At 39.6% G+C, this 27633-nt stretch overlaps 1 protein-coding gene across 3 annotated transcripts in view; it reads left to right on the top strand.

Annotated features, from left to right (window-relative positions):
• TSHR (thyroid stimulating hormone receptor) overlaps nt 1-14942 on the top strand; it is a 75579-nt gene extending 60637 nt beyond the window's left edge. For all 3 annotated transcript variants that reach the window (XM_049825811.1, XM_049825810.1, XM_049825808.1), the window contains 2 exons: nt 11779-11967; nt 13532-14942. In XM_049825811.1, the coding sequence (XP_049681768.1) occupies nt 11779-11967; nt 13532-14942 (1600 nt within the window). The remainder of the gene's footprint in view (nt 1-11778; nt 11968-13531) is intronic.
• Nucleotides 14943-27633: the final 12691 nt, after the last annotated feature.

The following is a 27633-nucleotide window of genomic DNA, read 5'->3' as shown; positions in this document are numbered from 1 at the left end:
CTTTCTTTCCAACCATTATTAGCAGCATTGCAGCAGGGATGGGAATGGCATGTTTACAAAAAGAGTTATCAGCAACAAAAGCCGTGCTTTAGGGAACTGGTTTAAGAAATACTTGCATCTTATATTAGAAATACTGTTCCTACCAATTTTTCTTCTGAAAGATTCTGTACTACAATCTGTCTTATGACTGTACAACTATAGTACAACTGTAATACAAACTAAGGACTATAGTAGCACACATGTAAAGGAAATTGAAACAGAGATGAAAAAATAATTTTAGACAGTATAAGGTTACTTCTGGTGCTGTCTTTTCTTCTTTCTCATGTAATTTGTCTTCCAGTCTGATTGTGTAGTCCTCCCAAGAACACTTCACTCAAATTAGGAATCACAATAGAGAATGAAACAAAAAACTTTAAGAACTTGAAGAGGAATTATATTCCCTGACTCAAATAATTTAGCATGTAACATAGTGCACAGGAGTGATCACGAGGAGAACTGAAGTGCTGAAAGTGGGATTCCCTCCTCCACTGCAAAACCAGATGGTGCCAGCAGTGCTCACTCCATGTAAGAGTCAGGTTTACTTTCTGCTCTTCAGGAAAACAACATATTTGTATCAGAATAATGGTGTATTGTTCACAGAAGGAATCCTAGTAGCTAGCTATAGTAACAAAAAGGTGCAGAAGACATTATTTTTCTCCGAGAATCTTTCCAACTCCAGAAAATCAGGCTGGCTGCCAGTGACATAGCAACCTACAGTAGAAGTTGTATTGGTCATAACCACTTTATGCTAAGAAGAGTCATGTCCTTGCTGTACAAAGCTGCAAGAGACCTTTGATGGCAAGGTCATCATCAAATCTCTGGTTCTCTCTGTCCCCTGCACCTCAAGTCAGATGTATTGCAAGGTCTGTTTGTGAATGGTAACCTGTTTTCTGCTTCAGTCATCTAAATTACTTTGTCTTGTGGGGTGAAGAGGAAGATCTGGCTGAGGGCCCACCTTTCAGGGACACATCATTCCTCCACATCACTCTCTACCACAGGGTGCACTGGAGTTATTAGCAGAGTCCTTGGGAACAGGGTCCGAGACCAGTTCTGGGGAGTATCAGGTTTTCCTTTTACCGGTTGGAGGGGAGAGTGAAGCACAGACCATTCATGGAGTCATACTTCTGAAGCGGGTACCTTAAATAATTGGATATTGGAGGGGCAGTCCATAATGGTCAGTCATTCCAACAGAAAATCGTGCCAAACCACTTCTGTCACACTGGGGTGACATTTTGTCTGTTTCCTAAAGTCATCCTCACTTTCCTAGTGTTGCCTGATGTACCACCAGCTACCCTGTTTTGCAGCAGCTCAGAAAGATGGAGTTGGGAAGCACCAATGCAGTCATCCTCACAAGGACATGCAGGCTAGCTCTTCCTCCCCTTCACTCACTGCTTTCACTTCCCTTCCCTCTGCAAAAAGCTGCTGCAGTGCTACATAGGTCAGCAGGGATAACGTTATGTCACAATCTTCTCACCTCAAGTCTGCCTGCCAATTGGTGGGCCATCCCACCCAGTGCTTCTCTCCAGAGGGTCTGCAAAGGGAGGAAACTAGTCCAGGCCTCTTCATTTGAAGTTGCAAAGTCCTTGGGATGCAGGTATGTATAAGAATAGGGCAGTTAACACACACCCCTGTGTCCCTTGAGATACTGTCAAGGACTAATGTGCCTATTTTTTTCTTCTTCTTATCTCTGAATCATCTGAGGGATAAACCTCAGTTGTGCCATGAGTGGCCAGATCCTGAGACAGCAGGGAGAAGGTAGTGTTTGCTGACCAGGTCTTAAAAGTTGCACATTCTGGATAAGAAAAGCATGGTCAAGTCCATGGTCCGTCCACCATCAGGAGGAGAACTGGCCATCTCAGCAGAGCAAAAGAGGGTGTTCTGGAAGCAGAAGGCAACAGATCAGGAGGGAAACATGAAAAAGCTCACAAAGGGGCTGTTAAACCACCTGCTCGGGGAGCCTTTGTGGAGGCTATTGCTCGTCTTCCTGCTAGTTGGATCGCCTTCATTTCCACTGATTCTGCTTTCAGGAGGGCTTAGGCCACCCACCCCTGAACTAAGATGCTCATTGTTGGAGAACTGTGATAGAGACTGTGTTGGTGCTGAGTAAGCCTTTTTCATTAGTATTTGGCTAAGGAGACTTTTTCTTAATATTGCACATGGCACCAGAGAAGCCCTTTCTCATTTTGTTCCTGGCCAGAAAGACACCTTTCAGTTGACACAGCTTTACCTGGACACCATATTTCCATTATGATACTACTTTGTCACAATAAATACACAGTCTCAAAGCAAGGTGCGCTCTCCTGCTATGTTTGGGGTCTCGTACAGCTCACTGCACATCTTCCCTCTGAGGTTACAGGTGGCACAATGGGTTGAAAAGCTCCTTCCTAGAGATGGCAGAAGATAAAGCACTTGAGATCTGAAGTCTAAGGGAGGTGAGAGCTTGCAGCAGCACAGATTTTGACTCCTGGAGTTACTATGGGTATTTAAAGCACCAGGGTTGTTCTTATGCTAGACAGGTGAACAAGTAATGACATGCTGTGAAGGGCAGTGAGGTAATCATATGCTATAATAATGTTGCCAGGCAAGCTCACTCTGCAAGGGCTAGCTTTGATGTGTGTGAGCTACGTGAAACCTCTTGGTTTAGGGACTAGAGAGTCCTAGGACATGCATATATAGCTGTAAAGAACTTCCTTCTCACTCTGTGTTTTCACAGTGTTTCAAGTTAGATTGCTCAAATTACTTGAAATTTTTCTAATCTTCTATGTGCTAGCCCAGCTATATATATCCTTGATCTTAGAACATGTTTTACATTTTATGGTGGCTTAATCCTGGCTGGAGGCCAGGTGCCCACCAAAGCTGCTCTATCACTTCCCCTCCTTAGCTGGACAGGGGAGAGAAAAATATAACAAAAGGCTCATGGGTTGAGATAAGGACAGGAGAGATCACTCACCAATCACCATCATGGGAAAAACAGACTTGACTTGGGGAAAATTAATTTATTACCAATCCAATCAGAGTAGGGTAATGAGAAATAAAACCAAATCTCAAAACACCTTCCCCCCACTCCTCCCTCCTTCCCAGGCTCAACTCCACTCCCAATTTTCTCTACCTACTCACTACAGCAGCACAGAGGGACAGGGAATGGGGGTTGTGGTCATTTTGTCACACATTGTTTCTGCTGCTCCTTCCTCCAGGGGCAGGACTCCTCACACTCTTCCCCTACTCCAGCGTGGGGTCCCTCCCATGGGAGACAGTCTTCCATGAAGTTCTCCAATGCAAGTTCTTCACAAAGTGCTCCAGCATGGGTCCCTTCCCCAGGCTCCAGTCCTTCAGGCACAGACTGCTCCAGCGTGGTTCCCCCACAGGGTCACAAGTCCTACCAAAAGACCTGCTCCAGCGTGGGCTCCTCTCTCCATGGGTCCACAGGTCCTGCCAGGAGCCTGCTCCAGCACAGGCTTCCCACAGGGTCACAGTCTCCTTTGGGCATCCCCCTGCTCCGGTGTGGGGTCTTCCATGGGCTGCAGGTGGATATCTGCTCCACTGTGGACCTCCCTGGGCTGCAGTGGGGACAGCCTGCCTCACCATGATCTTCACCATGGGCTGCAGGGGAATCTCTGCTCCGGTGCCTGGAGCACCTCCTCCCCCTCCTTCTTCACTGACCTGGGGGTCTGCAGGGCTGTTTCTCTCACATGTTCTCACTCCTCCCCCCAGCTGCAGTTGCACAGAGGTTTTTTGCCCTTTTTAAGTATGCTATCCCAGAGGCACTACCACCATTGCTGATGGGCTCCGGCCTTGGCCAGTGGCAGGTGCATCCTGGAGCTGGCTGGCATGGGCTCTGCCAGACATGGGGGAAGCTTCTAGCAGCTTCTCACAGAAGCCACACCTGTAGCCCCCCCCTGCTACAAAAGCATTGCCATGCAAACCCAATACAAATCTGCAGTCTAAAGAGCCAGTTATCTATCTCCCATTAGAATGATTTACCTCCATGGCTAACAATAGTCCTAGTAGTATTTATAATTGGACCGAGATGTGGTACTATAGTGACATTAGAGAGAGAGGTATTGCTTCTCAAAGGCAGAAGGCATAAAATGGCATGTAAGAAACAGTAAATCAACAGCAATTAAAAAAGAGTATTTCACATCATGATCCTTTGACTTGCTAGTCCTAAGCTATAGATCCTAGGAAAGTGTTGTGGTTTAACCCTAGACTGCAGCTCAGCTCCACATAGCCACTTGCTCACCCCCACACCCACTGGGATGGGGAGAGAACTGGAAGGGTAGAAGTGATAAGATGGGTTGAGATAAAGACAATTTTATAATTAAAAAAAAGACAGGGAAAAAACAACCAAACCCAAGAAAAACAAGTGATACAACAAAAACAATTGCTCCCACCAACCTACCGATGCTCAGTCCCTGAGCAACAGCAGCCCCAGCAAACTTCCACCCAGTTTTTATTGCTCAGCATGATGTATTACGGTCTGGGATATCCCTTGGGTCAGTTGGGGTCAGCTGTCCCGGCTGTGTCCCCTCCCAATTTCTTGTGCACCCCCAGCCTCCTCACTGGTGGGGTGAGAAGCAGAAAAGGCCTTGGCTCTGTGTAAGCACTGCTCAGCAGTAATGAAAACATCCCTGTGCTATCAACACTTTTCAGCACAAATCCAAAATATATCCCCATACTAACTACTGTTAAGAAAATTAACTCTATCCCAGCCAAAACCAGTACAGAAGGGTTCAACACATTATTAAATTTTAATTTAATTTTAATAGCAGCTTTAGGGACTTCTGTTACCTATGGATAACCAGGAATTATTTTGCATGTGTGACATAGGAAATGTTTGTTATAAAGTGAGGTGTCTTCCAGCAAGAATTTAGAGCAGAATCCTTCCACCTGAACAGATCTCTTAGTTGACGTTCAGGAATTAACAGGAACAAAATAGTTTCTGAAACTCCCAAATATGCACTGCCTTAAGAAGGCTGAATGAAATTTATTATGAAAATGAATGAAACTGAGTGAAACCCTACTATTTATTGTTTTGTCATGTCAATGACCATTAAAATCTCCCACAGGAAACAGAAACGTGCTTCCAGTTGGTGCTTTATTACACACACACACCTGCACTGTACCATCAAGACAAATATTAATGAACTAATTATAGAGACCAGAGATTTGTTAACTTGCATAATAGCCTGAGAAGTCTGACCAATACAGCCCTTCCATATGCCCCTTCGGTAGTATAAACAACTTAACAAATTATTTATTAAAATAAGCCAAGTCATTTTTGGTTCAGGCATCCAGCTGTTAGCTGGCATGGGACTTTGTGGACATTGCATCTTCCTCAAAAAGAAAGTTCTACTTACAATACTGTTTCCTCTTGAAAATTAACTCTGTGGAAAACAATTACCAGAAGATAAATATTCCTTTTTCTGGGATAATGAATGGCATTGCTTGCAGTGGAAGCAGTATGGAGGGGGAAAAATAAAAAAGGAACATTTATGGAGCTCAAAAAAGAGAACAGAACTCATCATCTCTGGAGTTCCCTTTATGCCCTCTTGAAGTGAAATAAGAATTTACAGTTGATGGAACATCTGCCCTACAGATCTACCATTTACTCTTTTTTTTTCTGATCAGGATTTCAGCAGCAAGAGCAACTTAAAGGCTGAAATACTGACCTTGGATCCACCCTAACAGGGTAATTTTCTTCCATTTTGGCTTTAAAGAAAGCCAATGGGAAAGATTTAACTACAAAGAATTGTGCCTTGGCTATATGTATGCTGTGTGAGTTTGGCCATGCTCTCAGACCACCTAGTTAGATGGTATATTTAAGTAGGTATTGAAAAATTAGGTACTTTTTTCTTTTTTTTAAATTTCCAGTTTACAGTAGCAGACGAAGTGGGGAGTGTGATCACTGAATAGAGGAGAACAGATGCCCAAAATTCCGATTCCTTTGTCACTGCTGTATATTCAGATATATGTGGATGTATACATAAATTGCTTTCTTTAGAAAACTGTTCCAACAGTATAATGACAGTACATTGCTCTTCACCTAAAAATGAAATCTTGGCTAGCATTCAGCAACTCCGTGGACCTGGTATACTAAATGCACCAACAAGAGCTGCTGCCTACAGCACAAGTTCAACAGAGTACAACAAAAATACAATCAGGCTCATTATTCAATTAGCTTTTGCAAAAACATACAGTCCAAATTCAAAACATTACTAACTGTTGCACAAGATACATGTGAGTAATTATCTTTAGAAAGCAGAAGTGCTCTTTAAAGCATCATTTCCCAATCTAGTAATGGGTCCTACCTTACGAGGTTCTGTTCTGTTCCTGTCACTGGGCACAAGCAAGTCTTCAGGCAACAGAGGCACTCTGCATTCTGCTAATCAAACAATGCAAATTTGTAGATTTAAAGAATCTTTCAGTAGGTAGAAATAATATCTGTAGTTTAAGCCCATCTATTATATATTTTATGCTTTTTTAATTATTGTAGTATTGCAGTACTCAGAAATCTGTATATGATTAGGTAAAAATTCCCAATGGTACTGATGCATTCACTCTCATTTTCTCAATTATCTGTCTTTTAAATTCTCATTATTACTTGATTTCATACTACAATTGCATGCTTCCAGCTGCAAAAATGATTATTGACAAAAGCTATTATTCCTTATATCTAGTTCTGAACTTCTGACTTCATAAAAACAATGAAGAATCAGACCAAAAAATAACCCATTAAAAAAAAATTAAATCTGAGCAGCTAAATATCTGTTTAACACTTGTATCATATATACAGTTGGTTCAGAAAACAACATCTCTTAAATCATAAGCTATGTTTTATTCTCACATTCATCTGAAGCTCGCCAATGTCTGTACAACATTCAATCTAACATGCAAATTTCATGTAAGGTAAGCAACAGCCTAGAAATGTCACAGGAGATTTATAAGAAAGCATGTGAGGAAAAAACAAAATGGCTAACAAGCCACAGTGTTAAAATCGGTTGAGTGCACTTTGGTTGCCGTTATGCTCCATGCTGGAGAGCTCTGCCCTACTGCAGACCGACCACTTCCAGTACCCGAGCAAGTCCAGACCACAGCTACTTAAATGCGAAAGAGTCTGGTTTGGATCTAGGCTAGAAGTTAATTTTGCTAGCACTTTACCATAATCCTGAACATTTGACATCTCCCACAAGGAGTGTGGCTGCCTGGTTTCCATATCAGCCTTTGTAAGGGTTTGTCAAAGGCCTTGTGGAACTCCCAGGAGATTCTGAGCAGATCTTAATCACAACAGTCAGAGAGGTTTGTAAGGCAGGACTTATTTTTACAAAAGCCCTTTAAATGCTGACTTCCCCCAGGTGTATCGTATTAGTTGGTGGCTCATTTGCTGCCTTCCTGCACAGGGCTAAGTTGGAAGTTACAGACCTCTTTTACCAATTCGACCTCCTTGAGCTGCTTCAGAACTTTTTCGTGAAAACCATCTAGTCCTTAGGACTCATTATCATTCATTTTATCAGTTTCCTGCCTAACCTCTTTTATAGTCTCTTCATTTTGAGATAGATCCTCTTGACAAGTCTATCAGATCTCTTGCCCATTCTCTTGTGTTTCTTTAAGAGTAGTAGCCATAGTTTAGTAGTATTAGCAAGACACTCTTCTGGGCAATATAAACATTGCTGTGTTTAAACATCTTAGTTATCAATGTTATTAACTATTAACGAAGCTGACATAACTGCAGTCAGTTCCCATTTTTCTGAGCAGCCCCAAATCAAGACTGATCATACAATGACACAGAACAAAGAAATCATTTAGGAAAATGTGTCTTCTGTATGAACGTAGACACAGATGCTACAGTCTGCAAACTCCAACTACTTGGATTCACATTGCTGTGAAGATTAGTAATTGTAATTTAAAACCTTTTCAAACCTATGTTTTCTAGTTTGAAGACAGCTGCTATGCTGCTTGAAGTAGCTTGTGAATCTGAATAGAGAATCATCAAGACTGGATTTGTAAAGTAAAAAACCCCCTGTCAATCCCTCTGGCCAGTTGACACGCACTTTGTCTCTAACAAAGTGTGGGCCTAGGTACGGTAACTAAGAAGTTATCTTCCACTGGGACACAAATTATCACCACACTCCCAGAAGGCTTTTCCATTCACAATAGCAGTGGTACAGAGAGGTCACAAGACCTCTTGGTGCCAGACACCATACCAGCCGTTTAGGGGGATTTTGGAAACTTCCACACTTCTGAACCATTGTGCTTAATATGGCACACCACGTTAGCCCTGCAACACAATTAATCCTAAATAAACTGGAGCTTCAAGGCAGCTGTGCCTGTACCCTCTCCCCAAGCCCCCCAGTTTAAAACAAGCAGAGTTTTTGAAAATAAAAACTGCAATACCTGACTGCTTAAATACACACTCATATACACATACATAAAACACTTCAAAGGATTCAGTAAGATAGAACAGGAATGATGTAGTCTTGTAACTAATTCTTCCAAGCCCTTTCTTCTTACTGAACAGATCTTTCTCTCAGACTTTTTAACATCACTTGAGAGCACTCTTTGAGTAGCCACAGTCTTGCATGTTCCCCTCTGCTCCCTGGGAAATTGTTTCCACCACCTGAGCCCTGGGCTGGCTGGCTGGCTGCTGCCTTCTGCTCGCAGCTCTCCAGAAGCTGCAGCTCCCTCTCCTGTGCACCCAGGGCCCCAGAGGCTCCTCTTGGCGGCTGTTTTCAGGGCACAAGCCCTTGTTCCCCAGGCTGACCCAGTCATTTCTGATGGGATCATGGCACAACTGTGAATAAAACCGAAACAAAAAGGGATATTGTCCTTCTTGTTACCTTGTTATTTGGCCTGCACAATGAGCCATGGCACTAACTTTCACAATTTAATGATGCAATTTTGTGAAAAGATTATACCTTTTCTCATTTTTAAGTCTCTCATCTCGCATTCTTAGATGCCCCAAAACTCGTCTCGCAAGAGTGAATAATCACTCCCAATCACCTTCTTTACAATACACATGGCATCTATAGTCTCCTACTGCTTCCAATCCTAGCTTTTCCCAAGAGAAATGGTTATTACTTCATATATAAACAATTTGATACTTTTAATCATCCTTGCTGTAGCTTTCTGTGCTTAAACTGCATATAGTATTTATAGATGCAGTCATATTAGATTTACAAAGTGCAGTTTTTCTGTTCTATTTTCTATTTCTTTCCTGAAAATTCTTAGCATTCTATTTCCCTTCAACATTACTAAATAGCACTGACCTGACGTTTGCAGAGAGGACGCCAGAATCTTTCCCGAGTGCTAGGCAAATTAAACCCCATTGTCATGCATGCACAGTTAAGATTGCTTTTTCCTAAACGCACTTTACATTCATCAGTATTGAATCACGTCAATGATTTTAATGCTCAGTCACTTAGTATTGCAGGATCCTTCTGCTTCTTTAGACAATCAGCTTTAGCTTTCACTGCCTTGTATTATTTTGTGTCAGAAACAAGTTTTGTTGCAGTTACTATCATTCTCTTTCCAGACTGTTTATGAATATTTCAGTAGTACCAGCGCTGGCCTCGCCTCTGTGGTCCTCTGCTGAAATGATGTGTATATTCAGATACCAGTTAATTCTCCATTCTTCCTCCAGCATGAAAACTTATCATATGCTTCCATGCTTTCCCCTAACTCTCTTATTTTTTCAATTAATCCAGGAGAGCCATTCCCCTTGTCACATAACAGATCAGTTACCTCAACAGCCCTTGATACCTGATTTTGTCAAGGATTTTCAGAAATCCCAATTCATTGTACAAATAGGATCATCTTTCTCCATATGCTTGTGCTAGAACATCTTCAAAGAACTCCCAAGAGTTTGTGAGGTATCATTTCCCTTCCAAAAAGTCTTAGCACCTCCCATCACACAGCATTTAACCACATTCCCTTCCTGCAGGTAGCTGCCACCACCATGAGGACTTGATGGAGACCCATGGGGGTTGCTGAAAGGCCAGCCTTGTCTTGGTAAGATCTAGTCAAAGATCTAGTTTACCAAGATGTTTTGCTTCAGAAGGAGAGCTCTACAAAATGAGGAAATTAGTGAAAAACAAAAAGGAGCAGGCCACTAAGTTGATTAAGGGACTGAAGCATCTGTCATAGCAGGATAGGCTGAGAGAATTGGAAATGTTTAGTCTGGAAAAGAGTCAAGGGAATCTTACCAATGTGTATAATACTTGAAAGGGGCAGGGGGAGTGGGGAACTGGGAAGACACGAGCCAGGGTCTCCTCAGTGGGTGTCCAGCGAGGGAGGCAACAGGGAGAAACCGAAATACAGGAAAGTCCATTTCAACATAAGAAAAAAACTACTGTGAGTATGGTCAAATGCTGGAACACATTGCCTAGATAGGCTGTGGAGTCTCCAATCCTGGAGATACTGAGAAGTCAACAGGACACAGCTCTGAGCAACCTGCTCCAGGTGACCCTCATTTGAGCAGGAAGGTCAAACTGGATGATCTGGAAGCTCAACTATTCTGTGATTCTTTAAAAGATAAAATGATAGCAGGCAGCATTCGGACTCTTCTAAGAGCCAATTCAGGGGCTTGGTAGAAACACACACTACCTATCAAAAGGGACGCCAGAAGAACAAAAAAGTTTATGTGGTTGAAATCAACTAGTTATGCCATATTTAAATATGTATGATAGCAAAGAAGCTATTAGAAGTAAAAAAGCCCTCCTGCAGAAAGGGGAAGCAATTTCTAACTCAATTTAAAAAAAAAAAAAATACAAGCAAATCAAAAGGAAAAAAAAGGCAGAGCAAAACCAAGTGTTTAGAAGAAATTTGTTTAAAGCATAAGATTAGTAATAATTTTCTTTTAGGTACAAGAAACCAGCCAGTGAGTAAGACTTCTAGAGGGATAAGAACAGCACCTTGGGAAACAATGCATAGAAAAAAGCTGAATTATTTATTATTAGGGTGTTCGTGATGAAAGTGCTTACACAATGTTCCTACACTAGAACTTTTTTTATAGGTTTACTTCTTTACAGTGTATAATTCTGAGAAAACATCTTGACTGCAAGCGTCAGTAGAAGAGGTTTTGGGAAAAAGTAAAAAATGGGTGGAAAACACTAACAGGACCAGATGACATTCACCTGGCAGTTCTAAAGGAAATTCACCTCCCCCGTCAACTATGCAATGTATATGCTGAGGTAGACTCAGTATCAGAAGAATAGAAAGCAGCAAACATAATACTAAATTTTCTGAGAGTTTCAGGATTGACTGAGATAGAAGATTTTAATTTCAGTTTCTGAAGAACGTTGTTTTAGTAATTACTTTCTATTGAAGTATCCCAATAGGTTAAAATGAGTCTAAAGGGGTCTAAAGGAAAATAGCTCTTCCAATGGAAGATGTGATTTCTTTAAGGAATTTTTAAAACATTGCTTTTGTGTATGCATTTGTATCTGGTTGGCTGGAAAGGTGTAATTTTAAAAGTCCTGGTATTTCTTTGTCACCTATATTCTGCACTATGAGACATTAAAGACAAGAGCTTTAAAACACAGAGAAAATCACAGGAGGAATTCATATCCTACTTGAATTTTAATGGTATCAGAACCTAGCAAAGTCATATGAAATCCCTACCTGCTCTAGATTTGATTTTTGCTATAGAATTCTATGAAACCCCTCAATTACTGTGAGAATCTGAAAAAATTCTGATCCAGTCACTGGATATTCTAACGTTTGGTTTTTTCTTCCTTTACCTAGAGATGTCTCCAGAACAGCTGTTGCTAACCTTCCAGCCAAAGGACTGGAAAGCCTTAAAGAACTAATGGCCAAAAATACGTGGACTTTAAAGAAATTACCAGCTGTAAAGGTATTTCTTCAGCTAATGCGAGCTGACCTATCATATCCAAGTCACTGCTGTGCTTTCAAGAGCTGGAAAAAAACCAGCGGGTGAGTTTCACTAACTTACATTCAATCTTAAAGTATGTAAGTGAAGACAATGTTTTAGTATTAATATAAAATTACATCTATTGGCACTTTTGTGACCATTTTTCTAGGTATAGAGGACATTCTTTGAAATAAAAATTACAATTTTAAACTGAGAGAAGAAAGAATTTTTAATATAACAATTTGTAGGACCTTTTTCAACAGCTCCTCCTTTTGTTGAGCCTAGAATTAAAGGGGGAAAAAAAGAGGGAATGTGCTATAACACAGAATGTGCTTTCGCAAGGCCTAGAAAAAGAAGTTTTGGAGGGGTTATAGCCTCATGTCTCATATGTTCTCTAACTGAAAAGCTCAGAATAAATGATTCTGTAATAACCTTGTAGACAGATTATTTCAAATTCCATTTCAGCAGGATTTCCAGCCTCCCATCAGAAGAGGTACAGATAGCTTTTGTAAAGAAAAAAATACATTTATAGATGTCCTAATGCAACACAGTGACTCACCTGCTGGGGGGAAGGGTGGGAGGATGACTTACTGTGATTAGCAGCAGAATTTTACTGCAGAATGCAAATCCATTGTAGATTTCTCCAAAGTTCAATAAGGTTTAGAGAATTCTTATCCAGGCCAGCCCCTGATTTAGGAAGACAGCCCCAGTCTTCAGTACTGCAGTATTTGTGGTTGGAATACATAGTATATTAAAAATATGCTATGATAAGTATATGAATTATTCAATAATAAACTTGCAAAGCAAAAACATTCACAATTAGAACAAACTGGGAAAGTAAGGACAGAAATAAAACAGAGTGGAGAGATTCAAAACTTGGACAGGAAGAATGTGCAGAAAGAACCCAGCACAATCTAATGATGGAAAGAAGCAAGTATTTGCATGTCTATTAGTAGAGATGAAAATGTCTCAGACTGCAATCTCAAGTTGTAAGCCATCTTGTATGCTAGACTACTGGAAATGAGAAATGCTAATGGTTATGTGACAGTGGATCACAGTTCTCAAAAAATTGATGCCAAATTGCAATTTTTTCCTAGCAAAAAAGTATGAACAATTTTCAACTACAAATACAGGTGCATCACACCATGAGGTACAGGATTCCCAACCACTACACTGCTAGTTAGCTGTAGAGAACCTCCAGAAAATAGATCAGAAATTTAAATGATGGAAGTTCTGGAAGAAATTGATTTGTAAGCAAAAATTAAAAGGAAAGTAATACTGTGTGTATTATCTACGAAGTTATAAATAGTAGGTTAAAGTCTTGTTATCTACCAAGAAGGCAGATCCCAAGTAGGAAGAGGGATTATGGATGCTGAACAAAACCAAATTATTACTGGGGATAGGTGATAGCAACAGAGAAAGGAAAAACATAGTTTAAAAAAAAGCCCAGAAACACTCAAGCTTATTGTTCATTGTATGTTCTGTTAACAGAAATATATCTGATCACATTTTTATAGCTACATTTTCATTCACAGTGATTTGCTTTTGAAGTGTTCCCTTTGTTTACTCACTGCACTCCAGTCAGACGGTAAATGCCAGCAGTAATTTCCTCCTCTATTCTTTCAGAATCCTGGAGTACCTGACATGTAACCAGAGCAGCAGTCACAGCTTTCATAAGAGAAGATCAGTCAAAGCTCTCGGAGGTCCTTTTTACAAAGATTATGCAGAAGAATACACAGACCACACTGATACTGCGTATGACAAAAACACCAAGTTCACAAATCTTCACGAAAATTCCCATTATTACATTTTTTTGGAAGAGCATGGAGAAGGGAATCTTGGGTTTGGCCACGAGCTCAAGAACCCTCAAATGGAAGATGTCCAGACCTTTGACAGTCATTATGACTATCCCATCTGCGGAGGCAATGAAGACGTAATATGCACTCCAGAACCTGATGAGTTTAATCCCTGTGAGGATATAATGGGATATCAATTTCTGAGGATTGTGGTGTGGTTTGTGAACCTGCTGGCGATCCTAGGTAACATTTTTGTCCTTTTCATACTTCTCACCAGCCATTATAAACTGACTGTACCACGCTTTCTGATGTGTAACTTGGCCTTTGCTGATTTTTGCATGGGGCTATACCTCCTCCTGATCGCTTCAGTGGATCTCTACACCAGGTCAGAGTACTACAACCATGCTATAGAGTGGCAGACTGGGCCTGGTTGCAACACAGCTGGCTTTTTCACAGTCTTTGCTAGTGAACTTTCTGTGTACACACTGACTGTGATCACCCTGGAGCGCTGGTATGCCATCACTTTTGCCATGCGCCCAGATCGAAAGATTCGCCTCCGGCATGCTTTGATTATCATGCTGGGAGGGTGGTTCTCATGCTTTCTTCTTGCCCTTTTGCCACTCGTTGGCGTCAGCAGCTATAGCAAAGTCAGCATCTGCTTGCCTATGGACACTGAAACACCAGTGTCTGAAGCCTACGTTGTCTTCGTTTTAATATGTAACATTATTGCTTTTGTCATCATTTGTGCCTGCTACATAAAAATCTATGTAACTGTGCGAAATCCTCAGTACAAGTCAGGGGACAAAGACACCAAAATTGCCAAGCGAATGGCGGTGTTGATTTTCACTGACTTTGTGTGCATGGCTCCCATCTCCTTCCATGCTTTATCTGCCATTATGAACAAACCACTGATAACTGTCACCAATTCCAAGATTCTGCTGGTACTCTTCTACCCACTCAATTCTTGTGCCAACCCCTTTCTTTATGCTATTTTCACCAAAGCTTTCCGAAGAGATGTGTTTATCCTGCTAAGCAGGTTTGGTATATGTGAGCATCAGGCTCAAGTCTACAGAGGTCAGACAATCTCAGCCAAAAACAGCAGCAGCTCTTACGGGCAGAGAATCGGCCGAGGGCTAGGTCAGATTCTTACAAGCACTCAAGACCCAGTCAACAATTACCTTCCTGCTGTGACAATGCAGAACCAAATTCTCATAGAAGAATGCAAGCAAACTGAGCTATAACATCTCAAAGTATCACAGCCACAATCTGGTCATGAGGTGGTTGTGCATACAGTGAATTGAGTGAGAAGGTAACGTATTCACCATATAATTTTTCCTTAGCCTATCCTTTGAGATGTCTCAAAGTACCTTCAGAGTGGTCGTCTTTTAGACAAGTCACTCATTTGAACATCTTGTCTCACACTCTTATCAGTGCAGGTCATAAGATACTGTTCTGATGATAATGCTGGAAGCAGATGTGGATGCTTTATCTAAATAGGAAAATGTGTATCTATAAACTCAGCAAATATGAAATATACCCTCATCTAAAAAATTTAAGGAAGCAGGAGACCAAGCATAAAACTTGGGGGTACTTGTATGACTAAAAAAAGGATGTAAAGTTTTTATAATTAAAATGAGATGAAAAAAAAAATACTAGAGGTTGAAGTTCTCAAATGCCAACTGCCTATGTGTCAAAAGGTTCAACTTGTTTTCTAATAACAAATTTCTAAAACTTCCACCAGGACCTAAAATGGAACAGATTCCTTCTGCTTCTGCCATCTTGACCTAAAACAAAAGCTAGTCTTTTGTTTGCAGTTCTTGGTTTAGTTGCATGAGGTGGGAAAAGAAGCCTCTTCATATTGTCTTTATAGCAGTAAAAGGCAAATGTCATTGATTTTGTGGCTGCTCGTAAGCTAACAGGTAGGAAACATTAGGGCATTTTTCTCTGTGTGCTGCAAGAATTCCCTTACTATCACGCTCACTTTTTAATAAATCTACTTAGGAGATGGTTTAGTGTGAATTTGTTTTGAAGACCAGTCTACCCAGTCAGGTTAATAATGTTTGTATTTTTTTTGATGGCTGAAACTTAACATTGTACTAAATTTTCTCCCAATTATTCATTCTTTACCTGATTCCAGTACTGTTTTATCTGAGCACGTTTATCACTTTGAACACCCTGCAACTACTGCTTTCTCACCACTACTGTTACCCCTACTTACCCCTCTCTTACAGGGCTAGAATGACTTTCCTTTTAGCACTTGCTATGTTGAGCTGCCTCAAATCTACACTTAGACAAAGGGAGTGGATTGTGCCTTCAGGATACTTCTTGCCCTTCAGTTACTGAAGTGAAGGCTAACCACTAGCTCCCCCAACATGTTTTAAGAACATCTGTCCATCTTGTAGTGACATCTGTTGTCTGAATTCTGCAATGTCTGCAGTACAACTACATAAACCACACAGCTTCTGGTTGCCATAGCCTGTCTGTAGCTTATAGACACATACTCTCCACACTGTGCTTAAGGAAATCAAAGCTCAAGATACAAGGAACAACCCAAAACCTTTTGCTCCAGTGAAGCACTAAAGCATTCTTCTGCCATACCTGCTGCTAGTTGGGGCTAGACCGAATTCAAGCTTGGTTGTGCTCAGTTCATCCATACACCACAAACAAATGAACCAGGGCCTGGCTCTCCACATCTCCTGCAGACATCAGGACTCAGGGTAGGAGATACACTGCACCAGCTTGCTTGTTAATACTTGTGTGGCCCGAGTGCCTGGTTTTGACAGCAGGATCAGACCTGTGCTCAGCCAACTGTAGAGACGAGCTCTGTAGGACTGCTACCAAGATTACCATTGATCATTTCACTCATCTATTTGGAAGGCTTACCATGAGAATGGAGAATATTGGCTGAATCTTTGCTTTCAGGTAGGTATTTTAAAGCTCATTTTGTACTATCTATACTGTTTTAAATGGAATTACAGTCTTTGAGGAACTGAATTCATCTGAGCAGACAGCAGTGCGATCTTTCATAGTGTCGGTTAGTAGTATCCAGAAAAATGTAATGGTAGAGCCCTTCAAACTGCCAGCTACTACAGCTCGAAATTGCATGATTGCAAATGCCATGTACATACTCCCAATTCAAACTCAGTTTGATTCCATATTCTTGATTATAAATGAAGGCTGCTTCAGTGAGCAGAAACAAGGGCCTAGATTCACGAACTCTGTGAGATGATCTCAAAAAAAAAATAAATTGTCAACACCATTAAAAATATACAATATTGTATTATAGATTAATTTAGCTGATTATTTTGGGGCAGGGCAGGCTTCCATTTTTAGTTGATTTTCAGCAAACTTTGAAACCAGAACTGCTGAAAACCATGCAAATAATAATTTATGACCTCCTCTTCTGTGATCTGGACTCAGCCAGTGTTAATCAGAAACATAAAAGTAGCTTCTTAAGTGTGCAGATCAGCAAAATTTCCTACTCTTGAAACAGTGCATTTGGAACCATCTGCCCGTGTCTGAAAGTCCCATACAAAATGCATTATGTTCAGATGCAACCCTTGTCCCCCGGGTTCTGTCACCTTTCTGATAATGGAATAATCATTAAAGGGAGAAAAAGTTTCCTGAGTGCCTTTATTTAGTATCTCAGCAGCAGCTAAGACAATCAAGTTCTAACGGACAAACTGTACATTTATGCTACAGAGTTCATAGATACTAGTGTACCAGTGGAAAAGAAAATCCAAGCTTGAATTATTCTTTGTCAGAAAGAGAAGAAAAGACTAATCAACATTTATTTTAAAAATGCTTTTAAAAGTAACATGGATCGCTTATTTCAAACCTCTTTTTACCTTAAAACAAACCAGAATATTTATTCCATGGAAACTAGTAGGACATTGGAAAGGTATGGTATGTTGGACTGATTGCAGTATGCTTTCGAATGAATACAACTGTTTGCTGTTACTAATGGATGATGGATATATTTACACATTATTGAACTTTTTATCTCCCATCGTTGCATGTATTTATTGCATATTGAAAGAATTCTGTGATACTGCCTTTGTGAACAAAGTTTGATATTTCTGGTTTACGTCTTGCCTATTCCTTCTTGTGTTTTAACTTTGTAAAAAAATATTTTAAAAGCTATTAGAAAGATCCAGGCAATAGACTTTAAATAATTTATTTGCCAGACTTTTTCTTGTAAATGTTTGTATCCTATAGATATTCTCTTCCATTTCTGCTCTGATCAATCCCTTCAGCCATTTTTCATTTTGCATATACCCTTACATAATACTTGCTATTTTAAATCTGTCTCAGCAAAATACATTCAGTACATATTTTCTCTAGAATACTTCAAAAATAATGCAGAGCATTGGAATAAAGTGTTTTGTTTGAAATTGCAAGAGGCTCAGCAAGTTTCTTCTGAAGGTTTTAAAATATTTTTTCTACAAAAGAAATTAATACTCTTTCTCTTGCACTCAACTTCCTTGTTCTCCTTGGCTGGCCTACAGCCAAAAAGACTGACCACATGACATACTGTTTGACAGAGGTTTGGGGTTTTTCCCCACCACTAGGTGGGAAAGGGATGTCCTACATGGCCATCTCAGTGCAGCAGGGAGGGAAAGGAACAGTAGTAGTACTGCTGAGCTCTGGGGTTCCAAAACCATCATTAATTACATCAAAGATAATCAGAAGAATCACCTAACAGCCATGAGGTCCTCTTCAAAAGAATAAATCTGGCATCTGATCTTTTCCATTCTCCTTTCTAAACCTAATGTGTATGTGAAAGCCACAGTGACTAAGGATTGGATGCTTCATGAGAAAACACTTGTGTAATAAGAAGGTTGTGTTGTGGAGAGACTCTACTGCAGGAATTCTCAGAATAACTAAATTAATCTGCCCATATGCAACATTACAGAACATCCCTCCCTCCCACTAGGTCTTCCCTCATAGCAAATGTCCCTTGTCCTATATTTTCCAAAATTTATGCTGCCAAATTCTATGTTCAGTAATTCTCATCAGTGGGGTAAAAAAAGTTATCATCTTTGTTATATGGATCCTTGTGTTACCTGGAAAAAAAAACAGGTGAGGGACAGCTCCTCCTACTGCTGAAAACTGTCAAAGTGCTCAAGTATCGGTTAACTCCTGACATACCCTCCCTGTCCCAAAAAGCTCAGCTGACTTCCGTATCTGTGCACCTTGCCACTGCCTGTAACTGTGCTTCCCTCTTACATGAAGCTTTAGGGTGCAAGGAAAGCTTTTTTTCTCAGTTGTAGATGCTACCTGGCATCAGCTAGGAAAATTAACCTCACAGGCAAGAAGAAAATCTTGCCAACAAGTGACAAGGAATAAATAGTTCTTTCTAGGAGGCCTATATTGTTCAGTATGTGCATAAGGGACCTGGAAAAAGGAGCGAGCAGTAAGATAACACACTTTGCCATAATATTAAGATATTCAGAGCAGTAAGAAAAACAGATGGCTACAAAGAACTGTAGGAAGACTTCTTAAGACTGAATGACTGGCAAGAGGAATTCAGTGTAGATAAATATATAAAGTGATGCACATAGTAAAAAAAAGACAAATTGACATCATAAATGATGTGTTCTGAGCTGACAATCCCAACTCAGGAACAAGATCTTAGGTGTACAGTAGAGAAGTCCATGAAAATACCAGCTTATGCTTCCTGGACATCAAAAAAGCCATCAAATTATATTATTGGGAAAAGAGCAGAACATAAACCCAGTAATTATTCTATCACTGCATAAATCTGCACCTCGAATAACATAGCTCTTGTCTCTGCACCAGAAAACCTATGTAATAGAATTAGAAAAGTTTCAGAGTAGGGTAGCAAGGAGAATGAAAGTCTTGGAGTTACGCCTAAGGAATCACTTAAGTAGGACTCCTTGGACTAGAAGGGCAATGACAAAGCTCGATAAAGTCATGAGCAGGCAGGAGTAGCTGAGTTACTGAACTTCTTGTCAAAGGCTGTTGTGGGTAATAAAGTTCACATGTGGGTAATAAAGTTCACATGGGTTTATGGAGATACTCAGAATTCATGGAAGAGAAATCTGTGGAAAAATACTAAAACCACAAAAACTGTCTGCCTCAGGATGCTTTTGAATTGCGAATACATGGCAGATGGGAGGGAGTACTTGGGGAGTGTATCATACATGCTTGCATACTCTTTTATGCTTCGCTTGCCACACATTGTTAGCAGCTACCACAGTCAGGGTTCTGGCATAGATAAAAGACTTTTGGTCTGTTCCATGGCAGCCACTTTTGTTCAAGCATTTCCCCTCCTCAGACTGCAAAGACAGCTTCAACTGCACCTTCCTTTAGTAGGCCTGACCACAGAGCCCATGCAGATGAAAAAAAACCCAGCTGAGTGAAGAAGAGCATATCCCCTGTTCACAGCACTACCCCAATGGATTTGACCTCATGGCTCAAGTGAAAGGACAGAGCCTAGCTGCCTCTTCTCAAAACCCTGCACAGAAATGGGAAGAACCAATGTTACCACTCTTCAGGGCTTCAGCTGGCTCTGATATTTGACTGGGGAGCAGAAAATCCTGTTTTGGGGTGGCAGAGAATGCTATTATTTTCTCTGCATAAACTTCCGTGATTCTATTTGCATAATATGCTGGTAGTACATACACTATGAAATATTTCTTCATTCTTAGACACTGTAGAAAAAAGCTGTAAAGCGGAGCTGGAGCCTTTGTCAGGAGGACTTGGAACTTTGAGCAATTTAATTTAAACTGGCTATAGCTGACCTCTGCTAGTCTCCTCTATCTCTACCTATAAAGAGATGTGGGGGTTTTGACTGAGTAGGCATCTGTTCTAGATGACACCATCTGCAACAGGTCAGCTATAGTCAAAGTAAATACCACAGCAGGGTGTGCTTCTGGAATCTGAAAATAGCACAAGTAATAAAAAGTAAATTTCAAATCACCATCATCGCATTTTGGTTTATTAACATAAATGAAATGCACTTCCATTTCCTTTCTTGCTGCATAATTTAAATATAATGCTTAGAGCATAGGCTTTGAAAAACCTGTACCAAAAAAACTCCTTATAAAGTGAAGTTGATTTGGGCAGACCTCCTATACTTATGTGTTAAAATGAACCAAACCCTCCCTTCCAAGCTGTTTGGGCAGACTGATGAGTAATAGCAGCATAATCTGTATTGTTTTTCTAACAGATGCCAGGCATCCTCACTCTAAAACCATTCAGCAATCAAATGGTTTCTGGGTCACAGTTAAAATCAGACACAGTGAGGCACAAAATTAGTTGGATTATCATGTCTTTCCATTATGCACTCTGTTCCTCCTTGGTAGGGATTCTGAAAACATATGACATATGCACTTTGATGTAGGCTTTGTGGGCTAAGGCACAAGATATTGAAAGGCCATCATCATGCCTTGGAACAGAAGATGTTTAAGAGGTCTTAGAGATGCACACTAAGAGATTCTGACAGCATCGTCAACCTAGAATTCACACTGGTTCAATAATACATCTGCATAAAGCTGAAATACTTTTGATCCATTTAGTCACTTCCATCTGACCTGACTTACTTTTGTGCGACTAGAAATCACGATGTGAAAGTGAACAAATGGAGGTTCTATGAGGTCAATACACAGAGTGTTTCATCAGCAGAACCCATCAGTTCTAGCTTCCTATCCCCATCCCACAGCTGTCCCTTCCCCATGCACACACATTGGTATGAATTGCCACAGTACCTCAAATTATCAGGTTCTCAGATTAGACAGGATACCAATCCTGTGGAAATTTTAATTTTTTTAACTGCTTGTCCTTATTTTCCACCCTGAAAATATTGGGTAACTACTCCAAAACATGGAAGTCTCATCAACTGTAGCACACGACTTGGACATCATCAGGGCCATCCAGAACTTACCTTCTGCTGGATTAATATGTATCAACTTGAATCTTACCCTACTTTTTGGGTAAGAGCATTCTGTGCTATCCCGATTATATGCAATGCCAAGCCTTGTATGAGTGGTCATCTGAAGTCACACCCTTACTGTTGCGCATCTGTGCCATTCAGTTGAAGCTCATGAAATTTTGTTAATAATTAGCTACAGTAGAAGGAGCACACTCATTTTGATCCTCAGCTATTCACTACACAGCTGTGATGAAGGGTCTCCTCTGTGTTCTGTTTTTCTTCTCTCTTTTACAGAAAGAAATCTGTTGTGAATGTCAACTTCATTCACAACACATATCTAAGAGCTCACTAAACAGTCATTACAAAGTGATTGGAATTGTTGGATCATTACTTGCATATATATACTGTGATACTTTTTGTAAGACCTACTTTGCTGCCAAGAAGAGCCTCCCTGTTGCAAACACTGAGACTGATAACTGGCTAGACTGCCAAACCCATCCTGGCTGTCTTAGAGCTGAACAGTTTCAGCTGAAATGACAGCGGCTTTTCTTTGAAAATAAAAATGACAGCACTCCCTGTCTTTTGTGAAGGCAAAGCTGCAACAAATTTTTAACAAAAAACTTCTCACTGCAAATTCTGAGGCACTGTCTGAATGTCTGTCTTCTCCACAGCTTGTTGCTGACTGGCATATGCACGATAGCACTGAAATACCATGCAGCATGAAGGTTCTATTTGTACTGCATGTACAGTGCTGGTTTCAGTTCAACTGTAGTGAAAGAATTCCCTAAATCATATGTGGATTACTGCTGCTGCCTAGAGGGAGCTGTGGAAACAACAGATCAATTCTTTTTTTAGCCAATTAAACCCAGCAATGATATGTCAGTATAAAGCAGCAAGAAGTGTATTTTGATAAAAGGCAATTAGGAGGGGTGGCTGACACACTGGCAGATGCACCTTCCAATGAAAAGTCCAGGAAAAAGAAAAGTAGGGGGTTTTATTCCTTACATACACTTGTCTTTCAACAACTAAATATGTTTGCACTCCATCTTTGATTTTTTTAAAAGGCTAGCTACCTTCTTTTACCTTTATCCTCTGTGCTCTCTGTTTCCTCTTTCCAGATTCTCTTTGCATCTCCTTTCTTCACTATGGAAGAAACCCCAGGCTTTATTTGATGAAGTACTTTATAGTTTACATTTTCCACCTATTATCTAAAGTTATTGAAACTACATGGCAACATACACACAGCAACCTCAGGGAGAAATTACAAAGCTGTTTAAGGATACGGCAATGATTTAGGACAGAAAATGAAAGCCAAAAAATACTCTGAATAAACATTTACAGCAACTTCATCTGCTAAAATTCAGAACTGCTCCACCTTCCCTCTGCTCCCTCCCTAAACCAACTTAAGCAATATATGCATAAGTGTCTGAGATGTGAATATATTTCTTCTTTAGCTAACCAACTTTTAACATCAGTACCATCATCACACTTATCAAGCCATTTGCCAACTCTCTACACATATACAGAATTTTACTAGACACTAAATGTTTTAAGATTAAAAGTTATTCTAATCGGACAAATTCAGTCCACAAAAAAATAGTATGTCAGTAATATTATTCCCAGCACTAATGCTTCATCTTTGTTAAAAGCTCGAACAAAGTAAGCTCAGAAGGAGCGAGCTTCCATCCTGCAAAAATTCGAGCTTTCTGAAAAAAGGCAACCCAAGACAGAACAAAATCTACAAGCAATTTTCACAGGGTGAATTCTGACACATCCTTTTTAGAAATGCTTTACTTCCTGGAACACATTACCTGTTGAATCCAGACAGCCCACCTGGAGTCAGCCAGTTGTTCCTCCAAGAGGAAAGGTCTGGATGAAATCCTCAGGTATCGGTATGGCAGGACACACAAGAAGCCCTATCTGCTGAGACCCTGTAGCAGGATGCCTAGGAGAAATGGGAACAAGCCTTTGAAAAAATCAGGAACCAGGTGGTTTAGCAGAAAAGACTGCCTTCCTTATTTTGCTAGTCCAAAACATATTCTCCATCACCAGCTGGGAAGGGGTTTTCTTTACCTTAGCATTAAATCCTGCCAGCTCTGACACTTGTAAAGCAGGATCCCAACTCTCTGGGGATTCAAACATGTCTTCTGTTCCAGTACCTCTAGAGGGCTTGTCCACAGTACAGTTCTGCTTCATTTGGCACCTCTAGCAAAGGAAAAGCGTTTCTATCTTGACAGAATCACACATCTGACCACACGTAACACATTTTTTCTGTTGCAAGATATTTTTTTATTATTATTTTTACAATTTAATGATAGTCTTTGTTTTGGATTTGTTATTGAAATATACTTATCCAAATTAAGCACTTGCTCTTTTCAATTTCAGTAACTAAATATGGAAATAAAAACTAGAAAGTGTAAACCAAATACACACAGCTATGTATTTTTTTAAAACAGTTATTACCAAAAGGCATTTTTAAATACCAGTTCACCAATATCCGTCTTCAGACAGGGGGTTTTGACCTATGGAAGTAAATGGGCAACTCAGTATCATTTGTAATGCAAAGTGTTATTTTAAATTATTTATTCTCTCTCCATATTACCTCATTATTTCAGATAATCCTCTTTCAGGTCACGCAAGGACATGCACATTTATGCTATGTAAAAAGACAAAATTGCACAGGCATTTCACAGAAAATAATTGGGAAAGTCTTCACTCTAAAGAAAAAATCGTCATAAGAACAATTTTCTGAATGTTATATATCCACACTGAAGGTCAAAAGTGGTTCAACTGCAGTTCATCTGACTGTACTATAGATGTCATTACATCTGAAAGGATTAGAGTGGTTTTGGCATAATCCCATTAGTGGTGAAAAAAATAGTTTGAAAAAGAATGACAGAGTCTGCTCTGAAAACAAGCAGCAAGACCTTCAGTCTCTAAAAGAGTATTTTACAAACAAAAGTCCAGGTTAGAAAAAACAAAACATGAACTCCAAAGCCGCCACAGTTTCAATCAAGTTGTAAGCAATGATGTGTAGTTGAAACTAAATGGGGATATACTGAAAGCTATGCTAATATCCCAAGATTCTTATCCTCTGATACCTCTGCAATTAAAATAATAAAGCCATAAAGAAATCAAACTGATAGGAAAAAAATCAGGTATTTTAAATATACTTGATTTTGCTCCCAAAATATTCTTGAAATACTTTGCTCATGCACAGCTGGGAGAGCACAATTAACTTTCACAATTACCATGTTCTCATCTTTCCTTACAGGGATAAAATACAGCTTTTTTTTGTGTTTCAACTTGAGTTTGCTACTAATTTGTCAGCATTCTGCTTTACCTCCTCTTTTTAGGGTCCTTTTGAAAACATTTTGGCCAGAAAAACAGACCATTCTGCAAAGCTGTTTTTTTCTTACACAGTATACAAGCTCAGACTGCAATGATCATTTTTGGCAAAACATCATAATTTCTGATAGTTATTTATCCAGAATCATCTCCAAATCCTTTTCAAGATGACACGTAAGGCAAATTTTAAGGGAAAAGCAGTACTGGGCATTTTTTGACTTGCCCAAGTGTTGAGGGCTGGAGGGCAAGGAAAGTATTAGGGAATCCCCCCCACCTTGAGTATTAGGAAAATACCACTCCTGATGGTTCTTGGTTTGCTATACCTTTACACCACTATAGCTAAAAGATTACTTCAGAATCACTGCATTCCAAAAGTCCAACCCCCCCTACAGGCAGTATAGTCTATAGCTTACATTCTTTCCAATTATATTTAGAATTTCAAGTTCAAAATTTAGGTTTAAAAATAAAGCACAAGTCATGTCTCAAGATACTGCTTTTAGCCAAGAACTAAAAAAGATATCACCTGCTTACAAGAAAGCAATTCTGTCAAACCAGTTTCACTGATGAAGATGAAGCCTTTATGATCAGCCAGCTGTCATCCAAGAACTCTGTATTTTACTTCTCAATATTGTCTTGTATTTCCATTTACAGGACTAACATCCAGATGGCACAAGTTATTCAATCAATCTTGTCTCAAGACCTAAGTCTCAAATTACCAGAGAGAGAAATTTTTTAAATAAATATAGAACCCTGGCCTCAAGATTAAAATGTGATTTTTTTTTTTTTATATAACATTGTGATGATGTTAAATGGAAAGTCCACAAGGCAAACTCAACCAGTAGGTGACAGTGAAGTTACCTGCATGTGATGAAAATAAATTCAGAAATTCGGCGTTATTACGTAGTAGTCATTAAGCCCCACATATTAAACAAATGCACATGCAAGATAGTAAATGAACTGGCAAACATTTTTAAATAACATCTTTAATTAAAGTTTTTGCAAAGGCAAAATATTAAACTTAAAATAGGTCTTAGTACATCAAAATACTAAGTTCTCTAATCGTATTCCAAGCATGGCCTTTGAAACATAATATCCTGTATATCACAGAGGAGCAACCTTGATCTGCAATTGTACAGAATGAATTTTACAAACATAATAAATATATTTACCCCCTCACACATAACAGTATATGTACAACAGCAGTTGACAATAGTAGCTCAGAACAGCAAAAAAGGATATTCCCCCACTCCATAATCTATTGGTACCCTATGCACTCTGGAACATGTCTCATTGGATGACTGTACATATATAGCTAACCCAAGGTAGTCCTTCCTGTTAAAAAAAAGCTCCTTTTGTTCCACAATGTCAAGTCCACAAAATAATAAAAGACACACTGCATGAACTGCCTGAAAAAAGTAGACAACAGGGAAACCAATGGACTGGTTTTTTTACACATTTCCCAACCAATCACAGCAATGAGAAAATGAGACTTTAAATGTGAGACACCAATACATAACAATATGCAAGTTTCTTCATCTTGTATAGTCACTGATCTCAAAGTCTGAAGAGAAATCTAATTTCAGTTGGGGGTGCACGGGTGGGGTGGAGTGGCACAAAGCAAACCCCACGAAGCTGTGTAAGGCAGCCCAGTATCAATCCAGTGTGCGTTATCCTAAAACCACTGTTCACTTCCTGGACATCTTATTGCATTCTATTAAGAAGCTTTGCTTTGGGGAAAATTTTGGGGGGCTTTATTGTTTTTAAAGGAGCTTTTACAAATTGAAGAGATTGAATCAAAATGAACTTTAGTTAACAAGGTCTCTAACTCCTCCACGGGAATTAAGAAATTTTACTCTGGTAGTGTTATGTGGTGACATAATTACTGCTAACTGTCAAGCAGTGGAATTATTTTCACAGACTCAATGAAGTCTACTTTAACACTCCTAATTGATCAGCAGAAATAGAAAAAACATTTATAAAAAAAATTCATTACACAACACAACGTGTTCTTTGCTCTTTTCTAGAAACTGTGCTTCAGAATCACGTATCATATTCTTGGAAATAAACTCAGACCACAATTATCACTTTAAATCATGTTTAGGAAACTGAATGATGTTCAAATACAACCTGTGAGTACAATGCAGGAACAAGGAGTATGAAGCCTCAAAGAAATGTTGTCGCTAACCAGCAACCGAGGGGGAATAAAAACATATTTTATTTAAATAGTCCAATATAAAGTTCCTTACGTGACTAAATTCTCTATTATCTCCTTAAAAAAAAACATATTTCAATTTGTTTTCAACTTAGATGTTTTAAAATGATTGCACACACTAAAACCCAAGAGAATTAGAGCAAATAAGTTGCTTTTCTTATTGAAGCACTGCAGGAAATTTACTCTCTCAGAAATCAAAAAAAAAAAGTATTGTGATACTGGCAAAACAGGTATTCTGCAAGCTGAAAAGGCACAAGACTCCCAGTTTTGCCCAGTTGCTCTACAAGTTTCCACCAGCCATCATGGTTATAATTATGGAGTTATCTTTCCCCATTTTTTCCATCATAAAAAGGTGCTCCATTATCTGTGCAAATTTTAACATAAGCCCTCTTGAAATCATTAATTGTTTCCATAATACTGAACTATTTAAATGGGGGGGGGGGAACACCCAACCAAAAAAACTATTTCCGGGGGG

Source organism: Accipiter gentilis, chromosome 22 (assembly GCF_929443795.1).
Source record: "Accipiter gentilis chromosome 22, bAccGen1.1, whole genome shotgun sequence".
NCBI lineage: Eukaryota > Metazoa > Chordata > Aves > Accipitriformes > Accipitridae > Astur > Astur gentilis.
The sequence above is the reverse complement of the archived record's forward strand: the minus strand, read 5'-3'. Positions and strand labels throughout refer to the sequence as shown.